The sequence below is a fragment of the Carcharhinus amblyrhynchos genome, unplaced genomic scaffold (assembly GCF_965287045.1).
Source record: "Carcharhinus amblyrhynchos unplaced genomic scaffold, sCarAmb.v2.hapA scaffold_854, whole genome shotgun sequence".
NCBI lineage: Eukaryota > Metazoa > Chordata > Chondrichthyes > Carcharhiniformes > Carcharhinidae > Carcharhinus > Carcharhinus amblyrhynchos.
The window spans coordinates 20,001-39,428 of NW_027650594.1; the positions used below are offsets into that span (position 1 = coordinate 20,001).

At 53.9% G+C, this 19,428-nt stretch overlaps 2 protein-coding genes across 4 annotated transcripts in view; both read right to left on the reverse strand.

Annotated features, from left to right (window-relative positions):
• LOC145340225 (annexin A2-like) overlaps positions 1–4,858 on the reverse strand; it is a 21,965-nt gene extending 17,107 nt beyond the window's left edge. The window contains exon 1 of one of the 3 annotated variants that reach the window (XM_080184654.1): positions 4,834–4,858. The gene's annotated coding sequence lies outside the window, so the exon portion shown is untranslated. Of the gene's footprint in view, positions 1–2,421; positions 2,546–3,902; positions 4,291–4,833 lie in introns of those variants that run through there. The other 2 variants (XM_080184655.1, XM_080184653.1) reach the window with 2 other exon arrangements.
• Positions 4,859–5,925: 1,067 nt separating this feature from the next.
• hax1 (HCLS1 associated protein X-1) lies at positions 5,926–17,651 on the reverse strand. Its single transcript, XM_080184656.1, has 7 exons — positions 17,547–17,651; positions 12,278–12,501; positions 11,545–11,774; positions 10,066–10,120; positions 9,205–9,320; positions 8,358–8,511; positions 5,926–6,692 (listed from the first exon to the last, which is right to left on the reverse strand). Exons 1-7 carry the CDS (start codon positions 17,588–17,590, stop codon positions 6,562–6,564), a joined length of 954 nt encoding a protein of 317 aa, XP_080040782.1. The 5' UTR covers positions 17,591–17,651; the 3' UTR covers positions 5,926–6,561.
• Positions 17,652–19,428: the final 1,777 nt, after the last annotated feature.

Consider the following 19,428-nt stretch of genomic DNA (forward strand, 5'->3'; position numbering starts at 1 on the left):
CACATTCTCCCCGTGTCTGCGTGGGTTTCCTCCGGGTGCTCCGCTTTCCTCCCACAGTCCAGAAGACGTGCTGGTTAGGGTGGATTGGGCCGTGCTAAATTCTCCCTCAGTGTAACCCGGACAGGAGTGTGGCGACTGGGGGGATTTTCACAGTAACTTCATTGCAGCGTTAATGTAAGCCTTACTTGTGACACTAATAAATAAACTTCAAGTCTCTCTCTGTGTCTCTGTCTGTCTCTCTGTGTTTCTCTCTGTGTCTGTCTCTCTCGGTCCCTCTGTGTTGCTGTCTCTCTCTGTGTCCCTCTGTCTCTCTCTGTTTGTCTCTCTCTCTCTGTGTCTGTCAGTTTTTCTCTCTGTATCCCTGTCTCTGATTCTCTCTCTTTCTCTCTCTGTCTCTCGCCTTCCCTGAAACTATACCCCCCTCTCCCCCCCCCCACTGGGGAGAGAGGGCAAAGTTCCTATCAGTCACAGAAGCACCTGGGCAAACTGGAACCGCGCCCACCACAGGAATGCCAGTGTGTGAATACCGGAACCACACCCCAGTTTCCCCGGAGCAGGTGGAGAACCGAGGGGAGGGGGAGAATGGACGGGAGATCAGAACTGGACTCGGAGAAGGGTCACATTCATGCATCACACAGTCACGAGTGGGGGCCAAAGTAACTGTGAACTCCACCCCCCCACCAAACATCCTCCCAGTATCCGAGAACCCACATTTACCCCTCATCCACATCCCGCACTGCAGGAGGGTCGGTGCTGAGGGAGCACCGCACTGTGGGAGGGTCGGTGCCGAGGGAGCGCCGCACTGTGGGGAGGGTCGGTGCCGAGGGAGCGCCGCACTGTGGGTGGGTCAGTGCCGAGGGAGCGCCGCACTGTGGGGAGGGACGGTGCTGAGGGAGCGCCGCACTGTGGGGAGGGTCGGTGCCGAGGGAGCGCCGCACTGTGGGAGGGTGGGTGCCGAGGGAGCTCCACACTGTGGGAGGGTCGGTGCCGAGGGAGCGCCACACTGCAGGAGGGTCGGTTCAGTGCTGAGGGAGTGCCGCATCATGGGAGGGTCTGTGCTGAGGGAGCACCGCACCGTGGGGAGGGTTGTGCCGAGGGAGCACCGCACCGCGGGAGGGTTGTGCCGAGGGAGCGCCGCACCGCGGGAGGGTCGGTGCTGAGGGAGCGCCGCACTGTGGGGAGGGTCGGTGCCGAGGGAGCGCCGCACTGCTGGGCAGGTCTTTCCAGACTCGGGGGGTGCCCAGCGAGGCTGGAGAATCCTGCCCGCAGTGCGTTCTGGTTAATAACTGGTTAAAAGGATTGCCGGGGTGCCCTGTGCTCACTTTCACACACCCACTGCCCTGGGCGTTGTGGTTGGTTCGATTCCAAGTGTTACAAGTTGGACCTGACCGCAGGCTGCTCGCTGAGTCACCCCGCGGCCAACTGTACCCACCGGCAGCACCGTGGGGTGGGGGCATTCGCGATCTCCCCCCCCCACCCCCCCCACCACTCCTCCTCCAAGCAAGCTGAGACAATATTACTGGCACTGCGCTGCTCCTCTACACCCTCCTGGGATCCAGGGACAAGCAACCCTCAGTCAGTGTTGTACTGGGGTTCGGGTGTAGCGGGGGGGGTGTGGGCAATAGGGAGGAGAGTGTACACTTCACCTGAAAGGGGGGGGGGGGGGGGGAGCGCGAGACTCCGAAAGCTCACGCTACCAAATAAACCTGTTGGATTTTAACCTGGTTTTGTGAGACTTCTTACTGCACCCACCCCAATATACCGAAATCTGAGGCTGCAACACTGTCTCTCTCTCTCTCTCTGCCTCTGTGTGTGTCTCTCTCTCTCTGCCTCTGTGTGTGTGTGTGTGTCTCTCTCTCTGCCTCTGTGTGTGTGTGTCTCTCTCTCTGCCTCTGTGTGTGTGTGTGTGTCTCTCTCTCTGCCTCTGTGTGTGTGTGTGTGTCTCTCTCTCTGCCTCTGTGTGTGTGTGTCTCTCTCTCTGCCTCTGTGTGTGTGTGTGTGTCTCTCTCTCTGCCTCTGTGTGTGTGTGTCTCTCTCTGCCTCTGTGTGTGTGTGTCTCTCTCTCTACCTCTGTGTGTGTGTCTGTCTCTGTCCCTCTCTCTCTCTCTGTCTGTCTCTGTCCCTCTCTCTCTCTCTGTCTGTCTCTGTCCCTCTCTCTCTCTCTCTGTCTGTCTGTCTCTGTCCCTCTCTCTCTCTCTGTCTGTCTCTGTCCCTCTCTCTCTGTCTGTCTCTGTCCCTCTCTCTCTCTCTCTGTCTGTCTGTCTCTGTCCCTCTCTCTCTCTCTGTCTGTCTCTGTCCCTCTCTCTCTCTCTCTGTCTGTCTGTCTCTGTCCCTCTCTCTCTCTCCGTCTGTCTCTGTCTCTCTCTCTCTCTCTCTCTGTCTCTCCCAACACTGCAGAAACTCTGCAATAAAGAAACTTACCTGGGAATTGGTGAGTGGGATCTCTGCTCTCCTCTGTGGCCAAGTGTGGGATGGTGCTTTCTCTCTGTCTCTCTCTCCTAGTTCCTGCAGTGGGGTGTGTCAGATACACACACACACTCTCATTCCCTGTGACTCACCCCTAGGCAGCCTGTCAACGTCACTGGAATGCCAGCTTCCCAGAGATAGCTCCCTCCCCACCCTCACCTCCCTCCCCACCCTCACTCTGCAGGTAAAACCAGCTGGGACCAGCATTCTGAGTTCACTGTATATACAACTTCGGGAAGAATTGGAAATCCTCCAGCACATTCAAACCCCCTCAGGGTCCCTGAAGCACCTCCCAGCTGCTGTACAAACCTTTCAGGTACTGTTCACACTTGGAATGCAGGAAAGGGAGCTCCCTCAGCACCGACCCTCCCGCAGTGCAGCGCTCCCTCGGCACCGACCCTCCCCGCAGTGCGGCGCTCCCTCAGCACCGACCCTCCTGCAGTGCGGCGCTCCCTCAGCACCGACCCTCCCACAGTGCGGCGCTCCCTCAGCACCGACCCTCCCACAGTGCGGCGCTCCCTCGGCACCGACCCTCCCACAGTGCGGCGCTCCCTCGGCACCAACCCTCCCCACAGTGCGGCGCTCCCTCGGCACCGACCCTCCCCACAGTGCGGCGCTCCCTCAGCACTGACCCTCCCCACAGTGCGGCGCTCCCTCAGCACCGACCCTCCCACCGTGCGGCACTCCCTTGGCACCGACCCTCCCACAGTGCGGCGCTCCCTCAGCACCGACCCTCCCACAGTGCGGCGCTCCCTCGGCACCGACCCTCCCCACAGTGCGGCGCTCCCTCAGCACCGACCCTCCCACAGTGCGGCGCTCCCTTGGCACCGACCTTCCCACAGTGCGGTGCTCCCTCGGCACCGACCCTCCCACAGTGCGGCGCTCCCTCGGCACCTACCCTCCCCACAGTGCGGCGCTCCCTCGGCACCGACTGTTCCACAGCGCGGCGCTCCCTCGACACCGACCGTTCCACAGCGCGGTGCTCCCTCAGCACCGACCCTCCCACAGTGCGGCGCTCCCTCAGCACCGACCCTCCCACAGCGCGGCGCTCCCTCGGCACCGACCCTCCCACAGCGCGGCGCTCCCTCGGCACCGACCCTCCCGCAGTGCAGCGCTCCCTCGGCACCGACCCATGGCGTGGGGATTGAAACTTGCAGGGGGGTAGTATTTCGGTATTCCTGATCAAGTGCACAGACAGACCGAAGACAGACCCCTGCATCAGAGAGAAACACCACCCTTGACAGAGGCACGACTCCCGGAGCATTTGCGATTACGTGACTGGAAGTGAGAGTGGCACCGACAAGGTCTACAAAATAAGGAGAGACGAAGAAACCTCAAGAGCGACAACATGGAGGACCAAACTTTACAACAAGAACGCAAGTCTGGGATTTGGAGAAGACGTTGGACGTGCAAGGAGGGAGATTAATGCACCTTACCTCGCTGTCAGTTCACGCTGAAGTTCAAGCTTTATTTGTACCAGGAAGTTAGGATCTTTCTGTGAAGCGATTGGAATACTTGGTCTGTAACGAAGTTAGTCAGAGATACTTTCTGCATAACGAAGTCTTGATAGCCCTTGTAGTAAAGGGCAGCACAGTGAGTTAGCACTGCTGCCTCACAGCGCCAGGGACCCGGGTTCGATTCCCAGCTCGGGTCACTGTCTGTGCGGAGTCTGCACGTTACATACGTAGAATCATACAGTGCAGAAGGAGGCCATTCGGCCCATTGAGTTAGCACTGACCATAATTCCACCCAGGCCCTAACCCCATGCATTTACCCGAGCTAGTCCCCCTGATACTAAGGGGCAATTTAGCACGGCCAATCCACCTAACTACACATCTTTGGACACTAAGGGACAATTTAGCATGGCCAATCCACCCTAACCTACACATCTTTGGACACTAAGGGACAATTTAGCATGGCCAATCCACCTAACCTACACATCTTTGGACACTAAGGGACAATTTAGCATGGCCAATCCCCCTAACCTACACATCTTTGGACACTAAGGGACAATTTAGCATGGCCAATCCACCCTAACCTACACATCTTTGGACACTAAGGGACAATTTAGCATGGCCAATCCACCCTAACCTACACATCTTTGAACACCAAGGGACAAGTTAGCATGGCTAATACATTGAACCAGCACTTCTTTCTGACAACGGGGGGAAACCCAGGCAGACATGGGAAGAACATGCAGACTCCACCAAGACAGTGACCCGAGCAGGGAATCGAACCCAGGTCCCTGTGAGGCAGCCGTGCTAACCCTCTGTGCCACCCATTTGGCATTAGTGCAAGGATTAACAAGACATGATACACATCGGGAACCTCCCTTTGAGCAGGGGGATGGGCTCTGGGTCACCGAACCTGCAATTCCTGTCCTGCTGGTTTCAGCTCTGCAGCAGCCGGCAGCTCTGTCCCTCCACAGAATCCGTCTGTCTGTGTGTAAAAAGAAAAACAAACGTAACATTCAAACACTGGAAAGTTTCAGCCTCTCTTATATATGGTGTGGCCTCCTTTGCATGGAATCCCTGCACTGCAGGAGGCGGCCATTAGGCCCACTGAGTCTGCACCGGCCCTCATACCCACTCCCGCAGTGCGGCGCTCCCTCGGCACCGACCCTCCCCGCAGCGCGGCGCTCCCTCGGCACCGACCCTCCCGCAGTGCGGCGCTCCCTCGGCACCGACCCTCCCGCACTGCGGCGCTCCCTCGGCACCGACCCTCCCGCACTGCGGCGCTCCCTCGGCACCGACCCTCCCGCAGTGCGGCGCTCCCTCGGCACCGACCCTCCCGCAGTGCAGCGCTCCCTCGGCACCGACCCTCCCGCAGTGCGGCGCTCCCTCGGCACCGACCCTCCCGCAGTGCGGCGCTCCCTCGGCACCGACCCTCCCGCAGTGCGGCGCTCCCTCGGCACCGACCCTCCCGCAGTGCGGCGCTCCCTCGGCACCGACCCTCCCGCAGTGCGGCGCCCCCTCGGCACCGACCCTCCCGCAGTGCGGCGCCCCCTCGGCACCGACCCTCCCGCAGTGCGGCGCTCCCTCGGCACCGACCCTCCCGCAGTGCGGCGCTCCCTCGGCACCGACCCTCCCGCAGTGCGGCGCTCCCTCGGCACCGACCCTCCCGCAGTGCGGCGCTCCCTCGGCACCGACCCTCCCGCAGTGCGGTGCTCCCTCGGCACTGACCCTCCCGCAGTGCGGCGCTCCCTCGGCACCGACCCTCCCGCACTGCGGCGCTCCCTCGGCACCGACCCTCCCGCAGTGCGGCGCTCCCTCGGCGCCGACCCTCCCGCAGTGCAGGAGGCGGCCATTAGGCCCACTGAGTCTGCACCGGCCCTCATACCCTCCCTCAGCACTGGATTGTGTCTCAGTCTGCAGAGACGTCTCTGTTTCTGGTGTGGGTTCAAACACAGATACCCCCCCAGCCCTCCCCGAGATACCAGTGAAGCAACTTACAAGATAATGAAGCTTTTTGACTTTTATTGTACACAGTTCAATTATCAGGAGGGAACATATGGGCTGGCAAGCCTGCCCAGTGGGATATTGCACAGTAATAGGGAACAAGGCATCACAGAGGGTAAATCATTCAGCAGTACACACACACACACCGAGAAACTTCCCCACACATCGGGAAGCCCCAGAACAAGTGCAGGATAGTACACATCTGAGTGTCAATAATTCTCCATGTGTTACACAGAGCAAATTGTTTCAACGGTTCTCTCTGTGAATCACACAATCTATAAAATGCCAGAATGGTTTACAACACACACACACACTCTCTCTCACACTCACAGACACACTCTCTCTCTCACACTCACAGACACACTCTCTCTCACACACTCACAGACACACTCTCTCTCTCACACTCACAGACACACTCTCTCTCTCACACTCACAGACACACTCTCTCTCTCACACTCACAGACACACTCTCTCTCTCACACTCACAGACACACTCTCTCTCTCACACTCACAGACACACTCCCCCTCTCTCTCACACTCACAGACACACTCCCCCTCTCTCTCATACTCACACACACACTCTCCCCCTCACACTCATTCACACACACACACACACTCTCTCTCTCTGCTGAGTTACTCAGCGGTTGGAGAATATCCCCTTCAGTAGTCTGTCCACGAAGGACAGTGGGTCTCTGGAAGTTGGTGGCTCACTCAGAACGCTATCTCCCTGTCGCCGATCCCACTTCCCCACAAACTTCTGGAGATCCCCTGCAGGAGAAGAGATCACACACAGACAGAATGAAACACAGTTACTGGACATAAGTCTAAACCACAGAATCATTACGGTGCAGAAGGGCATTCGGCCCATCGAGTCTGCACCAGTCACAATCCCACCACTATACCCATAATCCCAGGAATTTATCCTAGCTAATCCCCCTAAAACTAAGGGGCAATTTAGCATGGCCAATCCACCCTAACCTACACATCTTTGGACACTAAGGGACAATTTAGCATGGCCAATCCACCCTAACCTACACATCTTTGGACACTAAGGGACAATTTAGCATGGCCAATCCACCCTAACCCGCACATCTTTGGACACTAAGGGACAATTTAGCATGGCCAATCCACCCTAACCCGCACATCTTTGGACACTAAGGACAATTTAGCATGGCCAATCCACCCTAACCTACACATCTTTGGACACTAAGGGACAATTTAGCATGGCCAATCCACCCTAACCTGCACATCTTTGGACACTGAGGAGCAGTTTAGCATGGCCAATCCACCTAAACTGCACATCTTTCGGACTGTGGGAGGAAACCAGAGCGCCCGGAGGAAATCCACGCAGACACAGGGAGAACATGCAGACTCCACACAGACAGTGACCCGAGCCAGGAATCGAACCTGGGTCCCTGGTGCTGTGAGGCAACCAAGCTAACCTGTGCCCAATCTGGTCTACATGTGACTCCAGAGCCTCATGGATGTGACAGGGACACAAAGAAACACATACATCACACACACACGCAGTGACACACGCAATCTGGAACAGTGATCCCGAGCTGGCTCTTTCCCCCGGGGATTTCTCACACTGATTTTCTTTTATCTTCTGCACACCTCCCACTGCCCCCCCCCGCTCCCCCCGACCCAACCCCACTCCAGCTGTGAGGAGCTACAGGGCAGCACAGTGGGTTAGCACTCTTGCCTCACAGCACCAGGGACCAGGGTTCGATTCCCGGCCTCGGGTCACTGTCTGTGCGGAGTCTGCACATTCTCCCCGTGTCTGCGTGGGTTTCCTCCGGGTGCTCCCGGTTTCCTCCCCAAAGACGCCGCTGGTTAGGGTGTGGATTGGGCCGTGCTAAATTCTCCCTCGGTGTAGCCCGGACAGGAGGGTGGCGACTGGGGGCATTTTCACAGTAACTTCATTGCGGTATTAACGTCAGCCACTTTATTACACTAATAAATAAATAAACTTTACTGTTTACCCCTGTTAGATTTTAGCCGCAGCGTCTCGAAGCCGCAGAGAAATCTGTTCCCCCCCAACCAACCACCCCCCCCCCCCACCAACCAACCAACACCCCCTCCCCCCCCACCAACCAACCAACCACCCCCTCCCCCCCCACCAACCAACCAACCACCCCCACCAACCAACCAACCACCCCCTCCCCCCCCACCAACCAACCACCCCCTCCCCCCCCACCAACCAACCACCCCCTCCCCCCCACCAACCAACCACCCCCCTCCCCCCACCAACCAACCACCCCCCTCCCCCCCCACCAACCAACCAACCACCCCCCTCCCCCCCACCAACCAACCAACCACCCCCTCCCCCCCCACCAACCAACCAACCACCCCCTCCCCCCCCACCAACCAACCAACCACCCCCTCCCCCTCTCCCTGGCTATTCGACTGCGGGGGGTGGCGAGCTCTCACCGTCATCCAAGTTCACCATTCGCTCCGTCTGCTCCTCCTTGCCCTCTGCGTCTCTCCGCGTCACGGTGGTGTACGACTGGTCACCGTGCGTCCGCGTGACTGTGATCTCTTCGTTTCCCTCGCCGTCCCGTCTGACGCGACGCTCCTCCGTGCTCTGGGTTGGGGGGAGAATGAGGAGGAGGGCAGGCGGAGATGAGGGGGGGAATGTTTAAAGAGGCAGAAGTTTGAGAGTGTTTCTCACTTCTGGAAGCAGAGACGCTTTCGATACTTGTCCTTCTGCACCTACTCCCCCGCTCCCCCCATCAAAACCAACCCCCTCCCCTGCCCTGGTGCGAGCGGCGCCCCGCCAATGGTGCGGTTGACAGCAAGTGGCCAGCTATTCAGCTATGGAGGGCATCACAAGGTGACTGCGATGCTCCTGCACCCCCCCACCCACATCCAACCTTGGAGGTAAAGCAGCAGCGCCCAGAGAACAGAGCGATGTTCCGGGGAGGGTGCACGGGGGTGTTCCTGCCCCCGCCACACACCCCCCCCGCAACCCCTCAAGTGACACTCCACCCCCCCCAACCCCCACACGGACTAAATGCAACTCAACACCCCCTACCTGCCCCCGCATCCTGGTCTCAAAACGTTAGCCCGGGAACCGGGACGGGGCCGCGCCGCCCCCCGTAGTCAAACAGCCACCCGTGCCACCTCCTGGGGTCAAATAGCCACACGGTCACATGGGCTTGTACTCACAGGAGTTTAGAAGGATGAGGGGGAATCTGATCGAGGGTGGCGGGTTCGGGGGGTGGAGAGTTGCGGTTTTGGGGAGGGTGGCGGAGGGCTGGAGAGGTGTCTCACTCACCCCATCGGGCAGAACGACTTTTGACACCGACACACTCTTGAAGAATGACTTGCGCTCAGGCTCGGTGGGCTTGAGGATCTTGTCTAGGCCCTCAGAGTTCACCTTGGAGTCCAGGTCTGTGAGGGGAAAAACAGGGTGATGGAGTTAGGGACACTCTCCACCTCCATATCACTAAGATCGATAAAAAGGACCACACATTAACCGTACAGAGAAACTATCCTGATAGGGAGGGGGGTGTAGGGGCTGGAGGAGGTTACAGAGATAGGGAGGGGGGTGTAGGGGCTGGAGGAGGTTACAGAGATAGGGAGGGGGGTGTAGGGGGCTGGAGGGGGTTACAGAGATAGGGAGGGGGTGTAGGGGGCTGGAGGAGGTTACAGAGATAGGGAGGGGGTGTAGGGGGCTGGAGGAGGTTACAGAGATAGGGAGGGGGTGGAGGAGGTTACAGAGATAGGGAGGGGCTATAGGGGCTGTAGGGGGTTACAGAGCTAGGGAGCGGGGTTACAGAGCTAGGGAGCGGGGTTACAGAGCTAGGGAGCGGGGTTACAGAGCTAGGGAGCGGGGTTACAGAGCTAGGGAGCGGGGTTACAGAGCTAGGGAGCGGGGTTACAGAGCTAGGGAGCGGGGTTACAGAGCTAGGGAGCGGGGTTACAGAGCTAGGGAGCGGGGTTACAGAGCTAGGGAGCGGGGTTACAGAGATAGGGAGCGGGGTGTAGGGGCTGGAGGAGGTTACAGGGATAGGGTGGGGGGGGGAGTGGTGCGTGTCTTGGGAGTGGAGCCGAGACCCCAAGAACACAGTGTGCAATCCAGCGAGCGGTCTCTCTTCTGACTGGGATCCGGAAAGCTGAGATTGGGTAAACATGCCTGTGTCCTCTTTCACTGTATCTCGCTGTCTCAAATTCTTCCATAACTCTTCAAACTGCAAGAGAAGGGGGCAGAACCAGAGAGAGCGATTAGTAGTCGTAGCAACGTTTGGGAAACCTCTCAATCACGCACACACACAAAATGTAACGGAAACAAGAACGAGGGGAGATTGAATTGAGTTATTACAGGATGATAAAAGGTCTGGGATAAAGTGGACGGGGAGCGGATGCTTCCTCTTGTGGGACATTCCTGGACGAGAGGTCTCAGGATAAGGGGCAGCAAATTTAAAACAAAGTTGGAGGGGAAACTCCTTCTCCCAAAGGGTTGTGAATCTGTGGAATTCGCTGCCCCAAAGTGCGGTGGATTCCGGGACAGTGAGTACATGTAAGGAGGGAGCTGGATAGATTTTTAATTAGTAATGGGGTGAAGGGTTACAGGAAAAGATAGGAAAATGGGGATGAGGAGCCTATGAGCCATGGTCAAATGGCAGATTGGACCCAATGGGCCGAATGGCCTCATTCTACTCCTATACCTCATGAACTAGATTCTTAAGTGAACTTTGTTTGGTAAAAGCTCCCTAGTGGGTCATTTGAGGCATACTTGAGGTGGACCATACCATATTTATTCTAACCAAATTCAAACACACCATCCAGGAAAGCCTCATAAAACACTGTCTGACCCCCAACCACAACATCATGGCACGGCGGCACAGTGGTTAGCTCTGCTGCCTCACAACTCCAGGGACTTGGGTTTGATTCCCGGCTTGGGTCGCTGTCTGTGTGGAGTTTGTGCGTTCTCCCCGTGTCTGCGTGGGTTTCCTCAAGGTGCTCCGACTTCCTCCCGCAGGCCGAAAGATGTGCAGGTTAGATGGATTGGCCATGCTACATTATCCCTTAGTGTCCAAAGATGTGCGGATTAGGTGGATTGGCCATGCTAAACTGTCCCTTAGTGTCCAAAGATGTGCAGGTTAGGGTGGATTGGCCGTGCTAAATTGTTCCCTTAGTGTCCAAAGATGTGCAGATAGGTGGATTGGCCATGTTAAATTGTCCCTTAGTGTCCAACGATGTGTAGGTTAGGGGGACTAGCTGTGCTAAATTGCCCCTTAGCATCCAAAAATGTGTAGGTTAGGTGGATTGGCCCTGCTAAATTGTCCCTTAGTGTCCAAAGATGTGCAGGTTAGGTGGATTGGCCGTGCTAAATTGTCCCTTAGTGTCCAAAGATGTGTAGGTTAGGTGGATTGGCCATGCTAAATTGTCCCTTAGTGTCCAAAGATGTGCAGGTTAGGTGGATTGGCTTTACTAAGTTGCCCCTTGGTGTCCCCAGGTACATCGGTTAGAGGGGTAAACATGTGGGGTTACAGGGATAGGGCCTGGGTGGGATTAAGGTCAGTGCAGACTCAATGGGTCGAATGGCCTCCTTCTGCAGGGATTCTACAAACGTCAACACATCTCAACCCAGCGATCACTCAGAGGATCTTACACTGTTTGAGGGACCCCACGGACTAAAGTAGGGGGTCAGGGGACCCGCCCTTGGCCTGTCCTGGTTGGGTCTCTCTCGGGGATGGGGGTCAGAGTCTCCGATGGGATCTGTGTCCCTCCGGCGTCCGGGATGGTCTTGCTCCGGCTCTTTCAGCATCCAGTCGCGGAGGGATCGCCTGCCCCCCTGCTCCGAGCCCTCGGTGTAAGGACGCGGGTCAATTCCAGGCAATTCTGCATTTAGAGAGAGAGAGAAAATGGGAATTAAGCACCCAGACATAGTCACGTTCCGGTCTGCTACGCATTTCCTTCCCCACAAACTGAGGTGAACGTGTTAAATCGGCTTCCCGAATGCGGTTAGTTAATCAAGTGTGGAGGCCAGTGTGTTTGAGTTCGACTCAGAGGGAGCGCCGCATTGCGGGAGGGTCGGTGCCGAGGGAGCGCCGCACTGTGGGGAGGGTCGGTGCCGAGGGAGCGCCGCACTGTGGGGAGGGTCGGTGCCGAGGGAGCGCCGCACTGCGGGGAGGGTCGGTGCCGAGGGAGCGCCGCACCGCGGGAGGGTCGGTGCCGAGGGAGCGCCGCACCGCGGGAGGGTCGGTGCCGAGGGAGCGCCGCACCGCGGGAGGGTCGGTGCCGAGGGAGCGCCGCACTGCGGGAGGGTCGGTGCCGAGGGAGCGCCGCACCGCGGGAGGGTCGGTGCCGAGGGATTTGATTTGTCGAGTGAGGGGGCAGCTTACCGAATTGCTTGCCGGGCACCTCCCAGCTCCCAAACCCTCGGAAGAGTTCGTCCATCTCTTGGAAAAGACCGGAGAATCCGTCGTCAAATTTCCCTCCATCCGGCCCGAAACTGAAAGTGAAGCTGTCGCCACGACGACGGCCAAAGAATCCGCCCACGTCGTCCTCATCATCGTCATCCTCCTCATCTTCGTCATCGAGGGTCATCCCTCGGGAGAACGGGTCCCTGGAATCCAGCCCACAATCTGTCAATGTTATCCAAGCACACCCCCACCCCCCCCACCCTCCCTTTTGGGAGTTTATACATTAGTGTCACAAGTAAGGCTTACATTAACACCGCAATGAAGTTACCACGAAGATCCCCCTCGTCGCCACACTCCTGTCCGGGTTACACCCAGGGAGAATTTAGCACGGCCCAATCCACACCCTGAACCAGCACGTCTTTCAGAGTGTGGGAGGAAACCCACGCAGACACGGGGAGAACGTGCAGGCTCCGCACAGACGGTGACCCCGAGCCGGGAATCGAACCCGGGTCCCTGGCGCCGTGAGGCAGCAGCAGCGCTAACCCTACCGTGCCGCCCCACTGGGTGGGGTGTTTTATGAGGATTTCCGCGTTTCCTATCCACTCTCTCTCTCTCCGGGAGGGATGCATTATGGTTTATTTAAGGATATTTAAGGGTTTAAGAACAGTACAGCACAGGAACAGGCCCTTTGAGCCTCCTGCATCGATCATGAACATAAGAAATAGGAGCAGGAGTAGGCCACCTAGCCCTTCAAGCCTGCCCCGCCATTCAATAAGATCATGGCTGATCTGTCGTGGCTCAGTTCCACATTCCCGCCCTCTCCCCATAACCCTTAATCCCCTCTCTCATCAAAAACCCATCAACCCACGTCTTAAAAATATTTAGCGAGGCAGCCTCCACCACTTCAACGGGCAGAGAATTCCAGAGATTCACCACCCTTTGAGTGAAGAAGTTCCTCCTCAACTCCGTTCTAAACCGCCCCCCCCTTTATCTTGAGGCTGTGCCCCCTAGTCCTACTATCCTTTCTGAGCGGGAAGAGTCTCTCCACCTCTATCCTATCCATCCCATTCATCATCTTATACGTCTCAATGAGATCTCCCCTCATTCTTCTAAACTCTAATGAGTACAAGCCTAGTTTATTCAGCCTCTCCTCATAGCTCAACCCCCTCAACTCCAGCATCAGCCTAGTAAACCTCCTCTGCACTCCCTCCAAGGCTAAAATATCTTTGCGCAGGTGCGACGCCCAAAACTGCACACAGTACTCCAGCTGCGGCCTCACCAATGCCCTATACAGCTGCAGCAAGACCTCCCTACTTTTATATTCAATCCCCCTCATGATGAAGGCCAGCATCCCATTCGCCTTCCTGACCACCTGCTGCACGTGTAAGCTGGGTTTTTGCGACTCATGCACAAGGACCCCGAGGTCCCTCTGCACCGTCGCCTGTTGCAGTTTAGGCTGCCTGTCTAAACTAAAACCGTAAGCACTTAGCGTCCCTACCCTTCCATCCCCCTCCCATCTCGTTGCTCCTTAAATGCTGCTAACGTACCTGCTCCCACCACCTTCCCCCGGCACCGCCTTCCAGACACTCACCATCCTCTGTAAAAAATTGCCTCGCACATCTCCTCTAAACCTTTCCCCACGCACCGTAAACCGACATCCCCCAGAACTTGACTTCTCTACCCCAAGAAAGAACATCTGACGTTCCACTCTGTCCACGCCACTTGTAAACCTCTATCGGGTCACCCCCTCACCCTCCGTTGCTCCAGTGAGAACAAACCGAGTCTCTCCAACCTCTCCTCGTCGCCAATGCCCTCCAGACCAGGGTAACGTCCTGGTAAACCTTTTCTGTGACTCTTTCCAAAGCCTCCACATCCTTCTGGTAGCGTGGCGACCAGAATTGAACCCAAGTGCGGCCTAACTAAGGTTCTATAAAGCTGCAACATGACTTGCCAATTTTTAAACTCAGTGCCCCGGCCGATGAAGGCCAGCATTGCCGTATGCCTTCTTGACCACCTTCTACACCTGCGTTGCCACTTTCAGTGATCAGAGAATAAATTTGCTTGAGATTTAAGAGTCATAGAAGTTTACAGCAGAGAAACAGGCCCTTCAGCCCAACTTGTCCATGCTGCCCCTAAGCTAGACCCAGTTGCCCACATTTGTCCCATATCCCTCTATCTCCATCTTACCCATGTAACTATCTAAATGCTTTTTAAAAGACATAATTGTACCCGTCTCTACTACTGCCTCTGGCAGCTCACTCCAGACACTCACCACCCTCTGTGTGAAAAAATTGCCCTCTGGACCCTTTTGTATCTCTCTCCCCTCTCACCTTAAATCTATGTCCTCTAGTTTTAGACTCCCCTACCTTTGGGGGAAAGATATTGACTATCTAGCTGATCTGCGCCCTCATTATTTTATAGATCTCTATAAGATCACCCCTCAGTCTCTCCTTATAACTTGATGGTTTAAAGTCCCAGTAGCATCCCAGTAAATCTTTTCTGAACTCTTTCTAGTTTAATAACATCCTTTCTATTATAGGGTGACCAGAACTGTACACAGTATTCCAAAGTGCGGCCTTACCAATGTCTTGTACAACTTCAACAAGACTTAAATAAGATTTAAATTTAATAGATTGTTTAGGGAATATTTTGGGTGTTTTAGGGTATATTTCAGTTGCTCACTCGCGCTCTCTCCAGGCTGGTTTTGGCTTTATTTTGGGAGTAACCAGGGAACATGTATGGGATTTTAGAGAGTATTTAATGATATTAGTGTACACTTGGAGTGTCAAAAGATGTTTAGAGGGTTCATTCATGGTGTTTTTTAAGGATATATTTAGGGTATATTTAACTCTCTCACCCATTCCCTCTCTGCAGGAAGCTGTTTCAGGGTTTAGTTAAGGGTATATAAGAATGTTTTGGGTATACTTTAGGGGTTTTTGGGGGATATTTAGGAGTATTTAATAATTTTAGAGTGCATTTCTCTCTCTCACCCACTCCCTCTCTGCGGGGAGCTGTTTTAGGGTTTTAGTTAAGGGTATATAAGAATGTTTCGGGTATACTTCAGGGGTTTTGGGGGATATTTAATGATTTTAGGGTATATTTGGGGGTGTCTAAGGGTATTTAGAGGGTGTATTTAGAGAATTTAAGGGTGTATTTAGAGAATTTAAGGGTATATTTGAGACTCTCACCTGCTCACTCTTTCTCTCCACCAGGGTGATTTTGAGTTTATTTTGGGGGTAATTAGGGAATTTGTATGGGATTTTAGAGAGTAATTAATGGTTTTAGGTTACATTTCAGTTCCTCCCTTTCTCCGGGGAGCTGTTTTCAAGGTTTATTTTGGGTATATTTTAAGGTTTTAGGGTATCTTAATGATTTTAGGCTGTTTTTAAGGATATTTATTCTCTCACATGCACTCTCTCTCCAGGAGGCTGTTTTTAAGGTTTGTTTGGGGTATATTTTAAGCTTTTTGGGGTATCTTTAATGATTTTAGGCTGTTTTAAGGATATTTATTCTCTCACCAGCTCCCTGTCTCCGGGAAGCTGTTTTTAGGGTTTATTTTGGGGTATATTTTAAGCTTTTTAGGGTATCTTTAATGATTTTAGGCTGTTTTTAAGGATGTTTATTCTGTCACCTACAGTCTCTCCTCAGGATGCTGTTTTTAGGGTTTATTTTGGGTATATTTTAAGCTTTTTAGGGTATCTTTAATGATTTTAGGCTGTTTTTAAGGATATTTATTCTCTCACATGCACTCTCTCTCCGTGAAGCTGTTTTAGGGTTTATTTTGGGTATATTTGAAGCTTTTTAGGGTATCTTTAATGATTTTAGGCTGTTTTAAGGATATTTATTCTCACATGCACTCTCTCTCCGGGAAGCTGTTTTTAGGGTTTATTTTGGGTATATTTGAAGCTTTTTAGGATATCTTTAATGATTTTAGGCTGTTTTTAAGGATATTTATTCTCTCACCTGCTCCCTGTCTCCGTGAAGCTGTTTTTAGGGTTTATTTTGGGGTATATTTGAAGCTTTTTAGGATATCTTTAATGATTTTAGGCTGTTTTTAAGGATATTTATTCTTTCACCTGCTCCCTGTCTCCGGGAAGCTGTTTTTAGGGTTTATTTTGGGTATATTTGAAGCTTTTTAGGATATCTTTAATGATTTTAGGCTGTTTTTAAGGATATTTATTCTTTCACCTGCTCCCTGTCTCCGGGAAGCTGTTTTTAGGGTTTATTTTGGGTATATTTGAAGCTTTTTAGGATATCTTTAATGATTTTAGGCTGTTTTTAAGGATATTTATTCTTTCACCTGCTCCCTGTCTCCGGGAAGCTGTTTTTAGGGTTTATTTGGGGTATATTTGAAGCTTTTTAGGGTATCTTTAATGATTTTAGGCTGTTTTAAGGATATTTATTCTCTCACCTGCTCCCTGTCTCCAGGAAGCTGTTTTTAGGGTTTATTTGGGGGTATATTTGAAGCTTTTTAGGGTATCTTTAATGATTTTAGGCTGTTTTAAGGATATTTATTCTCTCACATGCACTCTCTCTCCGGGAAGCTGTTTTTAGGGTTTATTTTGGGTATATTTTAAGGTTTTAGGATATCTTTAATGATTTTAGGCTGTTTTAAGGATATTTATTCTCTCACCTGCTCCCTGTCTCCGGGAAGCTGTTTTTAGGGTTTATTTTGGGTATATTTGAAGCTTTTTAGGGTATCTTTAATGATTTTAGGCTGTTTTTAAGGATATTTATTCTCTCACCTGCTCCCTGTCTCCGGGAAGCTGTTTTTAGGGTTTATTTTGGGTATATTTGAAGCTTTTTAGGGTATCTTTAATGATTTTAGGCTGTTTTTAAGGATATTTATTCTCTCACATGCACTCTCTCTCCGGGAGGCTGTTTTTAGGGTTTATTTGGGGTATATTTGAAGCTTTTTAGGGTATCTTTAATGATTTGAGGCTGTTTTTAAGGATATTTATTCCCTCACTCGCTCCCTCTCTCCAGCAGGCTGGTTTAGGTTATATTTAAGGATATATTTCTGGGTATTTAATGGTTTAAGGGTTTATTAGTGTAGGTTTTAGGCTGTTTTTATTGGGATATTTGGTGTTTTTAAGGATATTTATGGATATTTTGACACTCTCACCTCTCCCCCTCTCTCTAGGAGGCTGGTTTAGGGTATATTAGGGTATATTTCTGGGTGTTTAATGGGTTTAAGGGTTTATTTAGGCGGTTTTTAAGGATATTTATGGATATTTGATTCTCTCACCCGCTCCCTCCGAAGAAGCCGCGGAAGAATCCGAATAAACTCATGGCGGCGCCGCCGTCCCGCTGCCCCTCTGCCGCAAAGCGGATTGAACCCCGACCTCCTACCGTAAAGCAGGCTGCCGCCCCACCGCCCCGCCCCTGGCGCCTGTCCGCCCCGAAGTCCTGGCCCCGCCCCCCAGGACCTGGCCCCGCCCCTGGCGCCTGTCCGCCCCTAAGTCCTGGCCCCGCCCCCCAGGACCTGGCCCCGCCCCTGACTCCTGTCCGCACGTAGGTCCTGGCCCCGCCCGCACTGGCTACAGCCCCGCCCTCAGGGCCTGCCCCGCCCCCATGCCCTGGTCACGCCCCTGGCTCCTGCCCCGCCTACTACTTCTGACCCCGCCCTCTGTCCCTTCCGATCCCAACCTCTGGCCCCGCCCCCAGGATCTGGCCACGCCCCTAGAACCTGCTCCGCCCTTTTCTCGGCTCCATCCAACGTCAAGGCCCCGCCCTCTCTCCGAACCCCGCCTCTTTCCCTTGGCACCGCCCCTTCTTAAAGGCACACCTCCCTTGCCAGTTTGCCAACCTCCAAATGGTGAATTTATTTAGAACCTGACTCATTCCTCATAAACCTCCACACACCATCCACAGCTCGGTTTACCCAGCACAACCCTCCCGAGATAAACTTGATGTTTCTGATTTTCAGTCAATAGATCAAAATGTTTAATTAACTAGATTAGCTAATCACTTATGGCATCATTCTCCAAACCCAGTGTTTATTCCCCATCCCTAATTGCCCCTCAGAAAGATGGTGCATGAGCCACCACCTTGAACCCGCTGCAGTTCCCATGTGTGGGGTAGGTACACCCACAGTGCTGTTAGGGAGGGAGTTCCAGGATTGTTATTGGACATCAGTCAGTCCCTGTGTGTGTGGGGTAGGTACACCCACAGTGCTGTTAGGGAGGGAGTTCCGGGATTTTGACCCCAGCCGCAGTGAAGGAACGGCCGATATATTTCCAAGTCAGGATGGTGAGTGGCTCGGAGAGGGGAACTCGCAGGTGGGGGTGTTCCCCATGTGTCTGCTGCCCCCACCTCCTTGTCCTTCTAGATGGTAGAGGTGGCGGGTTTGGAAGGTGCTGTTGAAGGAGCCTTGGTGAGTCACTGTGGGGCATCTTGTAGATGGTACACACGGCTGTGTGGGTGGTGGAGGGAGTGAGTGTTTGTTGTTAGTGTGTCGATCGAGCGGGGCTGCTTTGTCCTGGATGGTGTCGAGCTTCTCGAGTGTTGTTGGGAGCTGCACTCATCCAGGCAAGTGGAGATTGTTGTTGGAGACGCACTCATCCAGGCAAGTGGAGATTGTTCCATCACACTCCTGACTTGTGTCCTTGTAGATGGTGGACAGACTTTGGGGGGAGTCAGGAGGTGAGTTCCTCTCCGCAGGATTCCTAGCCTGTGACCTGCTCTGGAAGCCACAGTATTTATATGGCTGGGTCCAGTTCAGTTTCTGATCAATGGTAACCCCCAGGATGTTGATAGTGGGGGGGATTCAGCGATGGTCAATGGTAACCCCCAGGATGTTGATAGTGGGGGGGATTCAGTGATGGTCCATCTCCCTTTGTGCCAGGTGTAACTCCACCCAGTGGAGAGATTCCCCCCCCCCCACCGATTCCCATTGACTCCAGTTTTGCTTAGGCTCAATGATGCCACACTCAGTCAAATGAGGCCTTGACATCAAGGGCAGTCACTCTTGTCTCAGGGTGACACGGTGCCGCAGTGTTAGGGAGCAGATCTGATCCAGGGTACATTATGAAGGTAGCCTGGAACCCAACTCTTTTTGGTGATGGCATTAAGATACGAATAAAATATTTCAATCCGGATATGATACAAGTGACCCACTAGGGAGCTTT

Excerpts from the sequence above, each read along its gene's own strand:
- hax1 (XM_080184656.1), bottom strand. The coding sequence starts at position 17,590 with ATGAGTTTATTCGGATTCTTCCGCGGCTTCTTCGGAGGGAGCGG. Across the intron at positions 12,502-17,546 it reads GGCTTCTTCGGAGGGAGCGG|GGACCCGTTCTCCCGAGGGA; the intron begins GTGAGAGAATCA and ends GCTGGATTCCAG. Across the intron at positions 10,121-11,544 it reads CGTGGGGTCCCTCAAACAGT|TTTGAAGAGTTATGGAAGAA; the intron begins GTAAGATCCTCT and ends CTTCTCTTGCAG.